The 19,532-nt window shown below is 39.9% G+C and overlaps 1 protein-coding gene across 1 annotated transcript in view; it reads right to left on the reverse strand.

Moving 5' to 3' along the window:
• Positions 1 to 15,150, reverse strand: part of LOC107696890 (multimerin-2-like) — a 17,150-nt gene extending 2,000 nt beyond the window's left edge. The window contains exons 1-7 of the mRNA XM_016497456.1: positions 14,711 to 15,150; positions 8,102 to 8,224; positions 6,644 to 6,750; positions 6,146 to 6,229; positions 5,357 to 5,539; positions 3,160 to 3,596; positions 426 to 1,950 (exon numbers count right to left, since the gene is read on the reverse strand). Of these exons, the coding sequence (XP_016352942.1) occupies positions 426 to 1,950; positions 3,160 to 3,596; positions 5,357 to 5,539; positions 6,146 to 6,229; positions 6,644 to 6,750; positions 8,102 to 8,224; positions 14,711 to 15,057 (2,806 nt within the window). The 5' untranslated portion in view covers positions 15,058 to 15,150. The remainder of the gene's footprint in view (positions 1 to 425; positions 1,951 to 3,159; positions 3,597 to 5,356; positions 5,540 to 6,145; positions 6,230 to 6,643; positions 6,751 to 8,101; positions 8,225 to 14,710) is intronic.
• Positions 15,151 to 19,532: the final 4,382 nt, after the last annotated feature.

The raw sequence follows: 19,532 nt of genomic DNA on the forward strand, positions 1-19,532 counted from the left end.
ATTCAGGGATTGAAAATTACACAATGTTAAATTCTTGTTTAAAAATACTAACATACATGGACCCCTGCACATGACGTGGGGGATGAAGAATTTGTTCCCACAACCTATTAATTTGTGGCCATGTTTTAATTAATTCCCCCATTTTAGTTAAATTATGGCCATGTTGTACTAATTTTCCCCCTCATTTTAATTTAAATCATAGCCACGATTTAACTAAAACAAAGTTGTGGGAATTAATTCAATAGAATATTAAAATAATTTTGATGTGCCCGTTTTTTAATAGAGAAAGCCCTGTAAGTGGCATTTGCAGCGGGGGAAACAGGATGAATTCACAGTATAATTCAAGAAAAAGAGATATATTATTAAGTGTGGTGAATCGTTTTTTCAAGGTACTATATGTTTAATTCTCCTTAATATCTCCTTACCTGCGGACTCCAGTGATGCATCCCTCCTGCTGCGGTAATTCACTCGTTCTCCTGTCTGAACAGCTCTGTTATCTGCTCTCTTCTTTTGTTTCCTGTTTTGTTGTTTTGCTTCCTTTCTCTTCATCAATGCTGACAATTTATTCAAATCCACAGACACCTCAGAGCCAGTAAGTCCCTCTGTATTAATGAAAATGCTGTTAAAAACTCCAAGGTGGGTCTCCAGGTCCTTACGCAAAACCTCCACCTCAGACTGCAGTTTCACCTCCACACCACCAGAGGCAGAAGTTTTAGTGCAGTTGCAACAAGAAGGACAGCGATGCTCCTCAAGCTGTTTAATGTGAGCTCCAAGTTCTTTCACCATTTTCTCTAAAGTCCAGAAGTCATCATCAGAGTACTCTGGCAGTTCCTCGGACAAGTCAAACCTTTCATCCCCACGTCTTCTTTTGGTGCCCACTGAGACCCAGTCTGAAAGCACTGAGGGCTCATCTGCTGCCGCCACCTGAGGGGTAGCAGAGTTCAGCATTGAGGCCAAGCTGCGACTGTGTCCATTGATCTGCTCTTGCATTTCTCTGATGCTTTCCCTCAATTCTGGAATAGAGAAACGTCTTTTGTCCTCATGAGACAACAATATAAACTCCAACACCTCTTCCTCCAGCAAAATCTCCAGTATCTCCGAGTGACGAATGGCGTCCTGAAGCAAGGTGTTGAAAATGCTATGTAGTTGCTGGATCTTCTCGACCTTGACCCTGTCCTGCTCCTGGAGTGTTTCGATGTCCTGCCGGCTGCCCAGCAGAGAGGCCTGGAGCTGGGTCACATTGTGCTGTAACATTCTGCTCTTTTCCTGTTCAAAGGCAAGGGACTTTTGCACATTTAGTAGCCCTAGTTTCAGATCTTCCACGGATGGAATCCAAGCACCATTGTCCTGATTGTCCAACATCTCCTGTGACGCACTCTCACGGGCCAACTTATTTTCATTCGCTATCTTCATCACGTTATCTACAGTTTGTTCCAGTTGGGTCACAGATGCTCCAAGAGCGATACAGTCACAATCCCCACTTGCCGAACTTATATTCTTGTAGAACTCTGCATAGAGATGGTCGACATCAGTCTCCATCTCCTGCATGGTGCTCTGGAGAACACTGATGTTGCTGCTTAGCTCATTAATGCGGTCAAGAACTGCTACCTTGGCTGCCTCCACCTCTAAACCGGTCTCCATAAACTGAACCTGGCTGTTGCGGCCAGTCTGGACTATTTTCTTGTCCAGATCTCTCCAGCCATTCTGGAGGTCCTTAATGTTTTCAGTCACTTGTTCTTGGCCTTCAATCAAGCCACTAAGTCTCACTGTGTTGTTGATGACTTTGTTGTCCAGACGTGTGATGGCCTCCCAAACAGCTGTGCTCTCATAAGACTGACTCTGTGCAGGATTGGTCTTCTTTTCATGCCAAATCTTCTGAAGTTCCTTGTCCAGCCTCTCTTGCTCCTGCCGCACTTCAGACATTGATGTGTTCAGAGAGTGGAGATTCACCTAGAGCAAGATACATACATTTAGTACAATAGTTCTGCATGAATAAAAGTTACTTGAGGCTGGTTGAGGTTGAGTCAAAATTCTGACCTGTAACATCTTTTGGTTACGCTTAATTTTGACATCCATATCTGTCTTGAAATTCGTCAGGTTGTAGTGCAGCATGGTTTGCTGTGCGTGGAGCCTTGCTTCTACCTCATTGCGGTGGTTGCGAAACTGAGCTTTCACCTCCTCCAACTTCTGGAAACCCTCCCTCAACTCTGCCTCAACAGCCTCCTGTGGATTGTGCTCCTCACCACCAACCTCTACAGGCTCAGTGACCCTCCCCTGCCCCTGTTCATGTCGGAGTTGGGCCATGTCCCGCTGCAATCCCTGCACCTCCTGAGAAAGCCGTTCCAGGGTTAGATTGAAACTGTCCAACACAGGTTGCAGCTGAGACATCACAGCCTCTTTAAGGGACTTTTGCACATTTAGTAGCCCTAGTTTCAGATCTTCCACGGATGGAATCCAAGCACCATTGTCCTGATTGTCCAACATCTCCTGTGACGCACTCTCACGGGCCAACTTATTTTCATTCGCTATCTTCATCACGTTATCTACAGTTTGTTCCAGTTGGGTCACAGATGCTCCAAGAGCGATACAGTCACAATCCCCACTTGCCGAACTTATATTCTTGTAGAACTCTGCATAGAGATGGTCGACATCAGTCTCCATCTCCTGCATGGTGCTCTGGAGAACACTGATGTTGCTGCTTAGCTCATTAATGCGGTCAAGAACTGCTACCTTGGCTGCCTCCACCTCTAAACCGGTCTCCATAAACTGAACCTGGCTGTTGCGGCCAGTCTGGACTATTTTCTTGTCCAGATCTCTCCAGCCATTCTGGAGGTCCTTAATGTTTTCAGTCACTTGTTCTTGGCCTTCAATCAAGCCACTAAGTCTCACTGTGTTGTTGATGACTTTGTTGTCCAGACGTGTGATGGCCTCCCAAACAGCTGTGCTCTCATAAGACTGACTCTGTGCAGGATTGGTCTTCTTTTCATGCCAAATCTTCTGAAGTTCCTTGTCCAGCCTCTCTTGCTCCTGCCGCACTTCAGACATTGATGTGTTCAGAGAGTGGAGATTCACCTAGAGCAAGATACATACATTTAGTACAATAGTTCTGCATGAATAAAAGTTACTTGAGGCTGGTTGAGGTTGAGTCAAAATTCTGACCTGTAACATCTTTTGGTTACGCTTAATTTTGACATCCATATCTGTCTTGAAATTCGTCAGGTTGTAGTGCAGCATGGTTTGCTGTGCGTGGAGCCTTGCTTCTACCTCATTGCGGTGGTTGCGAAACTGAGCTTTCACCTCCTCCAACTTCTGGAAACCCTCCCTCAACTCTGCCTCAACAGCCTCCTGTGGATTGTGCTCCTCACCACCAACCTCTACAGGCTCAGTGACCCTCCCCTGCCCCTGCTCATGTCGGAGTTGGTCCATGTCCTGCTGCAAACCCTGCACCTCCTGAAAAAGCCGTTCCAGGGTTAGATTGAAATTCTCCAACACAGGCTGCAGCTGAGACATCACAGCCTCTTTCAAGATTGGTAGGAGCCCATGGTGAAGGTAAGGTATTTCAGGGTGAGGAACACCTTCATTTACAGCATGAGGATCTGGGAAAAAAAGACACATGAACTTTGAATTGGCCTTGTTTAGAAAGAATCTTAAAATAGATGTGTTCTCATTGGACATCAGTTTCTATGAACATTCTAAGCAACTTACAAAGAGGGGAATCCCAGCAACAATAATGTTTTGGAGGATAATAACCACATTGCCAAAAATAGAAATTTGATTCTATTGCCATTCTTGGATAATAATTTTCCCTGTGGTACTGTTTGTCCTCTTTGACTCTGTGCTGCGCATGAGGAAACATCGATATCATGTTGGAAAGAGTTATATCTCTATTTCCAGCTCAGCATGGGCCATTCAACTGACCTTTGAACCTTTTAACTGACCCATCAACAGCCCAAGGCCTTTCACATCCCCTGCATTGTAAGAAATGTGTTTTGTTACATTTTTGTGCACAAGTTTTAGTTACGAGTTTAAAGCAAGAAGCGATGTGTACATGTACAAGTTCCCTGCTGGGAACCTGAATATAGAGGCCATGTGCTGTTTTTATTCTTTTTATTCACATGCTGTCAAAACACTGTCTGGAAAAGCTTCAGAATTTATGCTCCAGCTGTTTTTTTTCCTGTGTTGTAAAGTTTAATATATATGACTGAGTTGTGTTTTATTAACCTGACAACATTGTTTTTACTCGTTGAACCACATTTCATACAGACACAAAAGCTCTGCCTACCCAGAACAATGGTAACAAGAAGAAAATTCTCTATTCAGACTTCAAATTTTTATATTTCTTTTGTCTTCTATTTGGAATCCTCTGTGAGAGAAACTTTTTTAAAAGAGGCTCTCAAGTGTTATTTATGTGACAAATGTGCCCTTACATCAATACAGCTCCAGCTGTTCAAAGTTTTCTCAGTGTCGCGTGTGCCTGAATTCAATCTATATCTGAACCTCTGTCATTTCCGTAGACCATTACATCACACTCACAACCATACAATGTATGGAGGGACTTTTTTTCCCAGGGAAAGAGAGGATATCCTGTGCAGGAACTAGTAATGAGAAGAGACAGTGAGGAGTTGTCATAGCAAAGGAATTGAGGTTTTCCCCCAGTCTGCAGCATTATTTACTGTTCTGTTAATCCGGCATCCTTTGGACAGAAGGATGTAAGAGAGACCGGCTCTGGACGAGACAGACAGAATAATATCCCCATAATATCTCTGACAATGCATATTACAACCAAAGGAAGTGTTTTCAGTAGTGTTTGTATGTACAAGAGAGTGGGAAGAGAGACTTGCTGAATGTTTATATATGCAGGTGCATCTCAATAAATTAGAATGTTGTGGAAAAGTTCATTTCAGTAATTCAACTCAAATTGTGAAACTCGTCAGTATATATAGAGAGAGAGTAACCTGGAAGGTTTCATAACCCTGGTTTCCTCAAAAAGCCAATGGCATTTTTTAATTGGCTTTTGGATTATTGCAGAAAATAAGCTCTGTGACCAACAAAGGTTTATGGTTCTTACACGTTTTATCACAGTAATCTTCACAAATAAACATAACTTTAACCAATTCTGAAGCCTAAATGCAATTGCCAGAATAAAAAAAAAACTGGAGGCTATAAACCAAGGACACCATTGTTGCAGTACTTCAACGTCACAACCTTCTGAAAAATGTTCAGTTTATTTAAAATCTACAGGTTGGAAAGTTTGAGTTAGAAGTTTGAGTTGCAAGAGCGCAAGTATAAACACAACAAGTCTGTAAAAGCGGACTGATGAGTTTACCAATTTGGCGTGTTATAAAATTTAACATACCTCTCCTCTCAAAGTGTTGATTGTTATGTCGGTCACGGACAGAATGAGGGCTGTGCTCATAGTCATCGATGGGCTCTGCTGCAGTTTGATTCTCTACATCAGGTTGTTGAGTTTCATAGAGTGGACCGCCAAACATTTGGTAATCATTCTGCTCTCTGTTCTCCTGAGTTAGTTTGTTATATCCTAAGAAAAGAGAAGAAAAAAAATAGTACCAAATGTTAGGTGACATTTTGGTTGTACTGACTGATGATGCCTTTGCCATCATACAGCTCTTCTTATTTTGTTACTCACAGCACAAATGTGACCTGTGCACTTTAACCTGTGTGTTTGAATCTCAGGAAGGTCATTAGTAGGAGTGCTTAGTATCAGATTAATCAGCAGCATGGGAATTTCCAAGTTTGCATCCAAAGCCTTTGTTTTTGTCCCAACATCTAGCTCGAAGGATTATTTTTAGAGCTGTGGATTTCTGTTTTTGTTTTGTCCATGCTCGGACTGAAGCATACACGTTAACACCCTGTGTGGGCTTGCCCCTTGCCTTCAGAATGCTCATACACCCTTTTCCGTCCTCCCTTGTGGGGCAATAACATTCCCATAGTCAGCTAATATTTGCACAAACACACTTCCTCAGTTTGTTTCAGCAGTCAGGCCAGTGTCACAGGTATATAGTCATGCATGGCTAGAATACTGTACTGTATTAACCATGTTTTTATTAGAGATTATTCAATTACAGATTGTAAAAATGTAGATCATTAACTAATTTAAAGATGAAAGAGTTTTTACACCACATACGTCTGTCTGTTGCTTCATGTCTCCCCGGATGTGCTGTGCCTGCCATGGTGGGGTCTTCAGATTCAGAGATGTGGCCGTCTGTGACTGACATAGAGCACAGCGAAAACAGAGAGAAAGTAATGTTGACCGGTTTAGCCGTTCTTATGTTTTCAAGAACATATGGCACCTCACCATTTAAAAGCACCTTTTACACAAGCCATTTTACATCTATTTAAGACAATCTGATCCAATTTACAGTAGATGAAAGAGGGGGATGTTTATATACTTTTGTCCAAGCAGTGTATTCAAATCTCTAATGTTGTTACATGTATACAAGAGAGGGGTAACACCATGTCAAAACTTTTGGAAATGGCATTACCAGTGTAGAATCACACTTTTACCACAGGTATCAAAGTTTATCACTGATTTATGAAGCAAGTCAGGCATGATATTGCAAGCACTTCTTGTTCTTGGTTCCAGCATCACCTTAAGCACTGTTGTGTCAAAGCTCATCAGTACCTGTCTCCTCACAGTTTTCCCCAGCATGCCCAGGGCAGCATCGCCACAGCAGTGCAGTGTAGATTTTCTCCTTCTGCCTGTACACTGGCCGAGTGGACAGCTTGTACCTGCATACAAATTAAGGGATTTGAATTAAGTCATGCTACACAAAGCTATGCACTTTGCAGATTAAGTTAGAGAAGTAATACATGTTTTAATGTTAAAATACCTCTTCTATTCTAACTTAATATGCAGAGGCAACAAGTTAGTCATTTGTATGTTGGGTATCCCAACCAATCAGTGGCTCAACCAGTAACATGAGTTTGGGAGCAGGATTAACTGTTTGTTCAATCAATAGAATGTAACAGTGTCTGTCCACTTTTTCAGCAGCCTTGGTTCCACAAGTATTTTCCCCAACATTTTCCACAACATTACAAGCTTTCATTTGAAGCAAAAAAAATGTTTGAAAAGTGGACAAAAATACAGAGTACTTGACAGCTTTAATGAGAGAACTACAATCCTATGAAGCATAGAATCAGAATCAAGAGCTTTATTGCCAAGTATGCTTACACACACAAGGAATTTGTCTTGGTGACAGAAGCTTTCAGTGCACAGACAAGATGACAGTGACAAGACACAGATAACAAAATAAAAAAAAGTGAGTAAAAAGAAATATATATATATATATATATACTGTATATATATATATATATATATATATATATATACAGTATATAAACAATACAAAATAGACAAAATATGAATGTACAGATATGCTATATACAAATTGTGCAAGTGAATATGAATAAGAGGTATGATATGTTAAAGGGGTCATATGATGCGATTTCAAGTTTTCCTTTCTCTTTGGAGTGTTACAAGCTGTAACCGCATAAACACATTTCATTACACCAAATAATGTTCTTTTTAGCAACATCATATGACCCCTTTAAATAAATATAAATGTAGATAGTGGTGGGTATTGCACATGCTTTTATTGGACAGTGGGGGCAGTTAACTGTTCATGAGGTAGATGGCCAGAGGAAAGAAACTTTTATTTTCTGGCTGTTTTGGTGCTCAATGCTCTATGGCGCGACCAGATGGCACCAGTTCAAATGTTGCCATAAGTGAAATAAAAATGTATAAATATAAAACTATTGATTTAAAGATGTTCATTTGGCGCAATTTATTTCGCACAATTCTCTGATTGGTGGTGATTTCTTGGCAGAATCATGGGTAATCGATGGTATCGACAAAAGCAGATTAACAACCTCATAGTTCATAGGGGCCTGTTTTTGAAAGTTAATAAGTTATCTTACAAAATAAATTCCTCTGTTATGAAAATGAAAGGAATTGTTACTTCCACGTCCCACCTGTTGCACTATAGCAGGTGAGAGAAGTGTTTGAAAACAGTCATTCTGTTTGGTGCCTCTAGTGGCACAGAATCTACATTTCACCCTTAAGATATGATGTATTGCTTACATGACTAGCTGGCAGTCTGGGGTGCCGTTAGGACAGGGACTCTGGGACTTGATGGTGTACTTCTCAGTTCCACAGGATACTGCCACAGTAACAGCACGCTTGTGAACAAAGGCACACCAATTCCTGGAAGGGAGAGTGAACGTCAGCCACACAACTTAGTACGTATACTCTGTAGTTAGGAAACACAGGAAGTATTCAGTTTGGTCAAGGCCAGAAGTTCATTGTACTAATACACTTAGCAATAATACAGTTATTTTTGTGTGCTTGTGTTTAGCTGAACCTTTTCTCCTAGTTCTCAGGGTCAAGCCTAAAGATATTTCATTGTCTACAGGCAAATATCAACCTACAAATGATACATTAAGCCCTTTAATGTGTTTCTTGGAATGCATCCATGGTAATCTTTAATTAGTTTGATGAATCAATGGCTGGATGTTTTCTTCAAAGTTCTTGGATTAAACGCCATTTACAGCAACATTAAGAGTAAACATGCTGGGATTCCTGCACTGCTATGCATCAAGAAAGCTTTTCACAACTTAAATAGTTTACCCAGGGTTATTTTTGAGAGTTTCCCTCTGCATATAAAAGTTCTGTGACTATACAAATCACATGAAGATTTAATAAGGCAAGCCCTGAGGCAGTTTATGATTGGTTGTTTGTTGCTAAACAACTTGACGTTACTTCATCACACACTGTAAACATTTGTAGTTAACCTCTTATCAGGGTCATTACAAGCTTGAAACATTGAAACAGTTCCAATCATATGTGTATGCAGAATTTTCAGATCCATTTGAGCTTTGAATGTGCTGAAATATTTGAACTTTTGGAGCTAGACCCTATGTAACCCTCAGACCGGATGTAATGTATCTAATCAAAGCTATAAGATTAGTGAAGAACAAAGTAAGAATTACCCATATATTTTCACTAAAACATTATTTAAAAAAAATATTTATTTAAAATAGGTGGTTATGAATAATTACATCCAAATAATACCCATTGATAAATTAATATTTATGTTGATTAACCCTTGAAAACCTATACTTTTCTTTCAAAGGTACTGGGATCCAATCAGAACGAGTCTGAGCTATTGGTTTTATTAACTGGGTTTTAAAAAGGTTAACTGAAATGTGAAAAACCTAACTTTATATTTTTTAGTTACTGGAAATAAAAAATGCTTTGTTTGTAATTACATTGCAAACATTTGCATTTGTATCAACCCATATCCACCTTGTTTTGGCACACAGTTGCTTCCTTTCAAACCAGGAACCAAAGAATAGGTGTCTAGGTGCCAACAACCATGACGCATTGATAATAGTGCTGACAGCATGGCATCCCTGATCTGATCTTGACTTACAATGCTGTAAAAAAAACAGAGCCCCCCTCCGACCTGGGCAAGCCCAAAAACCCAACCTGTTGCATACAAATTAGGAGCTCCATTAGAAGATAAACAAAATGGAAGGGTCATTGCTTCACACAAAGGTCAAAGGAGGTCTGTACCACACAAGTTCAGAGAGGTTGGTTACATACACTGATTGAGGGTGGCTGACCAGAAAGACAAAACACACTGAGATTTCATTGAGTTCAGCTGTGAGGTCCTTTTCCTTAGGTCACAGCAGAGCTGATGATGATGATGAGCTGTAGTTATTTTACATCATTAGAGCTCATCTTTGACACAAGTCTTTATAACTGATTGTAAGTAAACCGGTAACCTCAGAGGTTTGTTGAAGTTAAAGGCTGGACAGACAAGGCTCTGTGTGTAATTGGTTGTTTTAACTTGCTCAATCCTCTTGATGTATAATTTATAGTCCACAAGCAAGACAGGTCAAAACCTCCCTGCCCAATCCCCTCCATTTCTGAGTTGTGAATTGTTTTGGGTGTGATTGTTCAGTCTTTGGTCAATGGTTAATGTGTTCGGTATGAGCTTGAGAATGAGAAACTCTGTATTTGTCTCTCCATTAATCAAACATGAATGTAGGGCAGATCAGATCAACAGGACCGGTACTTTTCGAAAAAATTTTGATGACTAAATGACTGGGAATACGCCACGTTGAGTTTTTGATTTGTGATCCGTATCTAAACCCACAGGCCATGACACATCCAACATAGCCAAGTGAATCAGTCAAGCAAAGTTGCACTTCAGTTATAAGCCAAAACACAACACAAACATACTTCTTCCAACACTACTGGTCCTTGTAATAGTAACATGAAGAGAAGCAAGTAACAGCACTATTTATGGACGATTAATAATACCTAATGCATTTTAGATCATTAGTCTATGAAACTTCCAGCCTGACTTATCCTAGAGAGCTTTACGCAAGGTCTGAGCTGACAAAATGCAACTGTATACCATACATGCCACAGTTAGTCTTACATAAAGAGCTTTAGTGCTGGTCTCCAAATAGAATAAACTGTGTGACAAAAAACAACTCACATTTTCAGTATACAAAGTGTCACAGTAAGGCAAAACATCCAAGTTGCACCAGTTCTTGTGCAACACAGTAAGTTTTCTGGAAATGCACATTAACTGAAAATGTCAAACAGAGGGGAATCGTATTGCAGATGTAAAGGCGTTTGTCTCTGTGGTTAGAGTTAAAACAAGGAGTATTTCAAGCATTACTTGGTCATTCCTCTGACATTATATTTGTCTTGATAACTAAGCTGACTGTAATGTGCTCATCGATTAATAGGATCTGAAGGTAAAGGGATTAAAGATCTCAAGACAAGTTACTTAGAGCACGTGAATCACTATAGTTTACAAGCCTGTGATTTTGCTTTATTCTGGGGCAGACTGGGATTAACGGATTAAAGGATGGTGCACAACAGACTTCCTTCTCGCTGCCTTCATCTCTGGTTTACATTATCTTCTGTAACCCTAAGAAGAGGTTAAATTGTGCTGGAACTATCTGGAACCAAATTCTGGCACCCTTGAAACAAAAAGGAAAACAAAATAGGCAGTTTGTTTGTCAGTCCATTCAATGTAATGTATGATCTAGTTGGGTACAGTACACACATTCTGTCTCCATTTAGTGAGTTTACTTGTTCAAAAAAATAGAAATTTTAATTTTCTCGGTTGATAAAAAGTGATGTACAGAACTAGGTGTTAAATTCTGGATCGCTTGTGTTAAAAGTCTACTGGACTAACACATACTGCAACTATATACAGTATACTTCAGTGATGTTTACAAATTGTGTATGCTCATATACAACAGCTCCTTTTCCCTAATCAGCACCTTTTCAGGCTTAAATTAGACTTAATGTCACTTCCTGCCAAATAGTTCTATGGATGGGCATCTCTGTAAGCACATTGCTTTTCCTCTTGCTTTTTGCCGATTAGTGTCCCCTCACAGGAAGGAAGCGTCTGACGCTCTGTCCCTCCCGCAAACTTCCCTCATCCTGGGATCCTTACCCAATGAAGATACCCACGGACTTCCATGCATACAGACTGACATGACCGCTAACCTTTAGCCCCTTTGTTTCATAGTTTCCCTTGGTCCTGTGTTATTTTCCAGAGAGTGTACTGAAAAAAATCTTTCTCTTAATCAGTATTTTGGTCTTGTTTTGAATATCTAAACATCCTTAAGACAATATATATTTACTTAAAGGTCCCCTGAAATGCTTAGAAACACGCAGCATTACTCTATGTGTTGACCTCATTTTAACAAGTGACGAACTGCAAGCTTTGAATGCTTATATCTGCTAAATGCGAATTTTGTCACTGTTTTGGAGCAACACTGCCTTATAGATAACCTTAAGACTAACATATTGATACTAACACCCAAAAAACTTTAATTTTGATTTCATGGGGACTTTAAAAAGCTGAACTGAACAATATATCACTTACTTTCAGATAATGTACACTACTGTTCAAAAGTTTGAGGTCAGTAAGATTTTTCATGTTTTTGAAAGAAATCTCTTATGCTCACCAAGGCTGCAAAACAGTTGTGAAATATTACTACAATTTAAAATAACTGTTTTCTATTTGAATATTCATTAAAATCTAATTAATTAATCATTACTCCAGTCTTCAGTGTCACTTGATCCCCCAAAAATCATTCTAACATGCTGATTTGGTGCACTGCTCAAAAAACATTTTATATTATGAATCTTAAAAACAGCGATAAAAAAAGAACAGCATTTATTTGAAATAACAATTTATGCAACATTATAAATGTCTTTACTGTCACTGTTGACCAATTTAATGCATCCATGCTGAAAAAAAGTATTAATTTCTTTAAAAAAAAAAATCTTACTGACCTAAAAAATTTAAATGGTAGTGTAGTGGATCTTGAATGACGTCTATTTTTCTTACCACATTGTAAAACAGTGAACATCGCAAGCCATAACATATTACGAGTTGGAGAGAAACATGTATACAAATGTCTGTTACAAATCAAAGAGCTTTGAAAAGTTGCTTTGATGTTTTTATCAGCAGACATTTATCCTACTGTATACAGAGCTGAAATATTAAGGCTGAATATTAATGGAGGATTTTGTTTGACTTTGGACCCTCTATACAGGCTTCTCATTGCCTCTCACTGTTTTACAGCAGCTGCAATAGATAAAACATCCATGTCATTCTACTGATTCTAGTCCAAGAAATAAAGCTCATTATAAGCAAGTGAAGTGGTAAGTTTATATTGATTTGAGCACAAAAGGAAACAAGGCTTTTTGACGGACAGTCCTCTGTTGAGATTGGTTAAGACCCAAGAAATAAATTGTATGCAAAACTTTTTTAGGGCCAGATCGTAAGCTAGAGCTGCTTCCTGAGATGGACCCAAGATGAAAGCAGATTAACTAAAACCACATCAGAGAAAGAAGAGTGTGTGAGAGGATTTGGAAACCGAATACACGGGCGTGGAGGTCAGATTCAGGTAAATTCAGGGGATTTTAATGACAAAAGACGTGTGTCTTGATTATTTGACTTTGGCAAAACAAGGTTTCGTTTCTCGAGAGCATGTCATTTGTTTTGACATTTGATTTGTTGTGATATTCCAGCAGCTGTTTTTTGTTCAGAAAGCTTGAGAAACTTTGTGAAGCGAAATTTCTATTTAAATTATTTTCAACAATTTTCATTTAACTTTCCACAAAAGTACAAAACATTCCCTCTGTTACCATGATCAGTGATATTTTCCTCCTTGTTCATAAGTACTCTAGCTTCCTCCAATTTTGTGCACCTGGGCATCAAACTCTCTTTGTCGCTCTGTCTTTCTTTCGAACTATTCAGAGCTGTCCATGCGTGCCAAAAAAAAAAAGATTATTTTCTTTCATCCACAGGCCGAGACCTCCCTTAAAGTCCACCTGTTATTTAACAAAACTTTTATGTGTCCCTAATCTAGGTTTTAATGATGAAAGATAAAACATTAACATATAAAAGATAAGTTGCCATAACAAAATAAATGGAAGCATTGCAATTGCAAATGCAGTTTATTATTAATAGTCATCTGTAAATACCTAATGTTTTATGTATAATAATGTTTAATGTTAACTCATACTAAAAAATATTAATTTAATTAAAAACTACACCTACAAAAGTTACATTTCTTTTAATTTAATTCCTTTTTTTTTTTTAAATAGAATTCTGTAATTAATAAATTACTGTACTATATTTGCTATCTCAAATAAAATTAAATCCCATTTCAGTACCCGCATGAATTGGAGTTTGAGAGGCAATTCTCAGTTCAATTCTGAATGGGGTCATAATGGGATTTTAATCAGACCCAAACCAGATGTTCTTCCTTTAATCACAGTGACAACATATTAAATACAAGGACTGTAGGGGAGGGTGTTATCAGAGACTCGTGCCTGCTGCCGAACAATTTGGGCTGTAATGTATGTATGTGGGTTGACGTGAAGAGTGACCCAGCTCTTGAACAAAGATTAAACTGAGTCTGATCTCAAAGTGCAGGAAACATTCGGCTCCTATGTGCTCCAGGTAATTAGGCTGAATTATATGGATTAGCCAGAGTTAAGAGAAAACATATGGGCACTCTTGACACTTTGAGGAGATGTAGGGTCATAGGACACCGAATTTTCTTAGTAACAGGTACTTCCCAATGTTTGCTGAAACGCTTTTCCTGCGTTTAGTTTCCACATCAGTCAAATGCTGATTGTAACAGAGATGGAGTAGATAAGAACCTTGAGGAAGTGATGGAGAGGAACCCAACTTTACTTTGTTTTTACAGCAATTGCTTCACAAGCTGATCTGCTTCAGCCTCATGTGGCATATTTTTTGAAAGAGATTAATTCTTTTATTCAGCTAGGATGTATTAAACTGATCAAAAGTGGCAGTAAAGACATTGTTTCAAAAATTTGCTTTGATAAGAAGATAAGAAACCTGAGGAAAAGATGGAGAAGAACCCGACTTCACCCAAACTCACAAGCTGCTGCTCTGCTTCAACCTGGGTGGCTCTCCAGGATAAATAATGAGCTCTAAAACCACACAAACCATGCGCTTTTTTATGACATACATGTAATGAGACAGATTAATAGGAAAATTACCTGGGACAACCTCCTTTTCAGCTAAGTTAATTACTTTATATTTTTATACAATACATGATTATGTGTTTGAATCAAATGAAGCAAGATGAATGAATGAGGAACAGCAACACTTACCCAGTGCGAGGTAAAGAGCCCTTGGTCTCAGTTGCACCTGATGGATCTGATGGGTCCCCTGTTCCCTTGGGCATGTCTGGAGAAAGATGTCCAGGAGTGGGGTCATGGTGTCCATGACCAAGTGGATGATGGACAGATGCATAGACATCAGGGCTCTGCCTGTTTAGTCCTTGACCATGATGAGGTGCTCCAAACCCAACCAGTGGAACTCTATGGTTCCATCCACGACCATCAGACATGTCCTTCAGCTCGTCCTCCTCTTTTGCCTCTGGGTCTCTGGCTCTGACCTCACATCGTGCTGCGAGAAGCAGCCCCTGCAGTAGCATGACCAACCTCAGCACTACCATATCTGTGTGCTCCTCAAAATGCACAGGAACTACAAACACGAGAGAACAAGATGTTGTAAAGCCGTTGCTCTCTGGTGCTTTATGGAAACTCTCCGCCCCCCATCTCGAAAATTATCCTCTCCCTCCCTCCTGTCAGTCCACTCCCCTCCGTTCCCTGTGTCCCCCACCTCTATCTATTCCCCTCCCTTTTCTTAATAGTTTCAAAGACCTCCAACAATCCTCGGAAATGAACACCCCCCACCCATGTCCAGCTTACTCCCTGTGGAAAGGTTGCGGAGCCTGGAACAATGAGGCCCGTCAGCTCTCAAGCTTTACATGCTCAGAGGTGCTGGACACACACACTTGACTGTATGAGTGAGGAAGCAGTCCATTTCTCTTGGCTGGTCACCAGAAATTTTACGCTCTTATCACCTCTTGCTGCTCTAGACTACACTCGACACTAAGTAGCTCAGGAAAGGGATGTTAAAGCTGAATGTAAGTGTATTACAAGAAGATAAAAGGACAAAGTTTTTTAAACATAAAACTATTAAAAAAGTACTCAGTTTAAGAGGAAACTCCACTATATCATCCCTGTACTTCTTTTTCTCTCTTCCCCATATACTCAGTAGCAAATAGCTTGAAGAGATAATTCAGCATAAATATGAAAACTCTGTCAATTGTTCAAAAAAATCTATTTTAAATTAATGTTATTATTTTGAACTTTCTAATAATCAAAGAATCCTGAAAAAAATTATCGATTTCCACAAAAAGATTAAGCAGCACAACTGTTTTCAATAATAATATTATTTGATAATAATAAGAAATGTTTCTTGAGCACCAAATCTGCATATTAAAATTATTTCTGAAGGATTATGTGGTAATGAAGACAAATTCAGCTTTGCTATCACAGGAATACATTTTAAAATATATTAAAATAGGTAAGTTATTTTAAGTTTAATAATATTTCACAATACTACTGTTTTTTACTGAATTTTTGATCAAATAATTGCAGCCTTGGTGAGCATAAGGGACTTCTTTTAAAGGCATAAAAAGATCTTAGCAACCCCAAACAAATCCACCACTCAAAGTTATGATATTTTTCCAAAACATATAATACAGTATGTACAGTATTTAAGTCTACATACACCATTTATGATACTGTCATGATGATTTTGCATAATGTTTGAAGCTCGAAAGCCCCAAGCCCATTCTTCGTAACTGCAGAGAAACAGTGTTTTTGGATGAAATATCCCTTTAAGAGATATGAATAACTGGGAGGCCCTTTGCTGGCAGCAGTATGTGAGGAAACATATGACGTTTATTGTTTAGTCAAAGGATGAGTCAGTGTTTTAGTTGAAACAGTATAGTTTCTCTGATTTATCATACTTACAGAAACAGATGTTTTAGTGGTTTTGTACAAACAATGATCAAATATTGTGTCTAGTGCTCATTGTGAAGAAAGACTTCTATACCACAGAGTTTTCTTTAGTAAACTGTGAATCTCTAGCAACCTGTTAGCAAAAAAAAAAACCTTGCAATCATTTAATCATTTTGAGCAGTCGGAGGGGAGTACAGCCATTTTTTGTGTTAATTTACTGTTCAAATATGAGCTCATAAATAGAGATTGTATTGCTGAAAATGACATACAATGATCAAGACTCATGCAGGACACTTACTTAAAGTCACCAGTAGATGTCAGTGCTGTAAAACAAAAGCGAAAGCAGGTACAGCATGCTGATTTACTGAAGTACTGATGATATAGCGTTGCTGATGGGAATGCATTGCTGATGAGCGAACTGCCATTCAGGCACCTTAATATCACACCTGATAATCAAGAACAAATTCAAGTTAACTGTAGAGCTAACCAAGTGAATATTTAATGACTATGATATTATGTAGTATTGTATAGCCTTTCAAAATCATCTGAGAAATAATAGTTAATATAAATATATAAATACCAAAATCATTCTGTGGATTTGTGACTTTCCTGTTGCTGTTCAAATAGCTTAAAGGGTTAGTTCACCCAAAAATTAAAATTAGCCTGTTTCACTCACCCTCAAAGCATTCCAGGTGTATATGACTTTCTTCTTTCAGACAAATCCAGTCGGAGTTATATTACAAATTGTCCTGGCTATTCCAAGATCTATCATTGTAGTCAGCGGGTGTTGCAGTTGAACAGTCCACAAGTCGTCAAATAAAGCGCGCACATCCATAATAAAACGTGCTTCACACGGCTCCGGGGGGTGAATAAAGGCCTCCTGTAGTGAATCCATGCCTTTTTGTAAGATAAATATCCATATTTCAAACGTAATAAACACTTTTCTCTCATTTCCGGTATCTGTCATTCGCAGAAGCCGTTCCGGCGGATAACGCAGGACGTATGTGCAGCGTGCGCGCCTCTGAGATATGCTAGTCTCGCGAGTTTGTTTATAGGAGCAAAGGAAGCAAAGTTTCCTTACTTTAGCAAAGGAAAACCAGTCTCCTCTTGGTTTATATCGAAATCCTCCGACATTTTTCTTTACAAATCCTCGGTTTGTACTTCTAATACGTGACCGGTGTTTTGTTTTGTTCTCTCTCCGCATTAGTCACTAATCACGCAACGCTGATATCCTATGTCAACCGCCGGAATGGGTTCGCTACAGGAGGCTTTTATTCACCCCCCGGAGCCGTGTGAGGCACGTTTTATTATGGATGCGCGCACTTTATTTGACGACTTGTGGACACGTTTGGGAACCACTGGTGTATACGAACACTGCTCTTGCCTCACAGTTAGAGGAAAGAGTAAAGTGAAGGCTCATACTGCAGATTGAAAGACCATAAATGTACAAAAGTTTAGGTTCCGTGAGACTTTTTCTTTTTTTTAAAGAAATTAATACTGTTCACACTGCATACCCTAGGGCAGGGGTTTTCAAACTTTTAGGACATGCGCCCACCCAAGTTTGATATCCATTAAAGCTATTAAAGCAGCGAACAATTTTTCTAACTGTTGACTAGCAGTGGGAGTCAGATTGCCCCCTAGTGGATGGCTAAAGATTTGTTAACTCATATTCATAAATTCTCAAGGGAACGTCTCTGAATTAACTGATGCTCGCGCCCCCCTTGACAGGTGCTGGCGCGCCCCACAGGTTGAAAACCCCTGCCCTAGGGGACACTTTGGGGAATGCCATCATCATGACCGGTTTCTGAAGCATGTGTGAATACATTTCCAAATTAATTGGACCACACAGCCCGTAACGTCATCAGCGGGGTGCCCAGGAGTATAAGAGGGCACCTATAATGCAAATCATCAGCTTTTTTGTCTTCAGGAGCCGTTTGTTTGTTCAGCGTGTTTGAAGCACTATTGAGAGTAAGAAGTTGAGCGACCGTTTTAGGACATGTGTGCCTCCATGTCCAAGATTTCTGACACCTGAGGACACACATGACCTTTGTGTTATGTGTCTCGGCGAGGAGCACGCTCATTCAGTGCTCAAAGGCACTAAATGCACTCATTGTGATAAATTTGTGATGAGGAAGCTCTGTTTTCGTCTGTACCTGTTCTCGCAGGATGTGGGAGAGGCATCTGCTTCTTGCTGCTGCCGAGGCACGGTGGAAACTCGCGTCGTGAGATTTGCAGGTTGAGCTTGCGGAGAAGCTCAAAAAGGGACTGGATCTCTCTAGATCTTCGATAGCAAGCACGAGCAATAGCAGATCCCGCAGATAGCATTTTGCTGGCATCATCCAGTCATGAGAGTGAGGAAGTGGATGTGGTTGGTGACGACGAGGAGAGTGTGAGTACTGAGTAATCTCAACCTGCCAGCCCCACGTATGGGGAAATATTGGACATTACAGCTCGCTTTGCAAAGAGGCTCAATCTGGTCTAGGAGCTAGAAAAACAAAAACCTGCTTGCGGCAGACTGGACGTTATTAGCGTTATTTGTCCAGCCATAATCATCCATTCCCCAAGAGATTTCACTTTCTCCCCGATCTCCATGCCGAGCTTGAGATTTCGTGGGTGAATCCATATTCAGCTTGGCTGCATCCTTTCCAACACGCAGATTATGCTAATGCCCTGTGGAAGAGACACTCGTGGGCTATCTCTCCCAGGGCGAGTCATCCTCATTGAAGGCTCCTGTCTTGCCATTCAGACCACCTCGTGTCTGAATGGCAGGGCGTATGTGGCAGTGGATCACAATTGGGAGGCTTTGCACATTATGGCAGTGTTGCAAGCCTACTAGGCAGACCTGCTTAGGGATTTGGATCAAGGTAAGGGTTTGCCTTCTGAGGTGGTCAAAGATGTAGGCAGTCCTCCTATATATGTGTGGGCGGTCTCCCCTGATTTCAAGGTATTTTAAAGCAGGCAGTCCCCTGAATCTCTCCATATTTGGGGCTGTCTCCCCTGCATTAGGGTTTCAAGCAGACGGCCCATTGTTTTTAGATACATAACTGCTTGGGGACAGTTGTGTTCATAACTTGGCTGAATGGGATGTCCCTCCTTATATTATATTGGCTGGGTTCCC

The sequence above is a fragment of the Sinocyclocheilus anshuiensis genome, unplaced genomic scaffold (assembly GCF_001515605.1).
Source record: "Sinocyclocheilus anshuiensis isolate Anshui unplaced genomic scaffold, SAMN03320099.WGS_v1.1 scaffold1224, whole genome shotgun sequence".
NCBI classification, from domain to species: Eukaryota; Metazoa; Chordata; class Actinopteri; order Cypriniformes; family Cyprinidae; genus Sinocyclocheilus; species Sinocyclocheilus anshuiensis.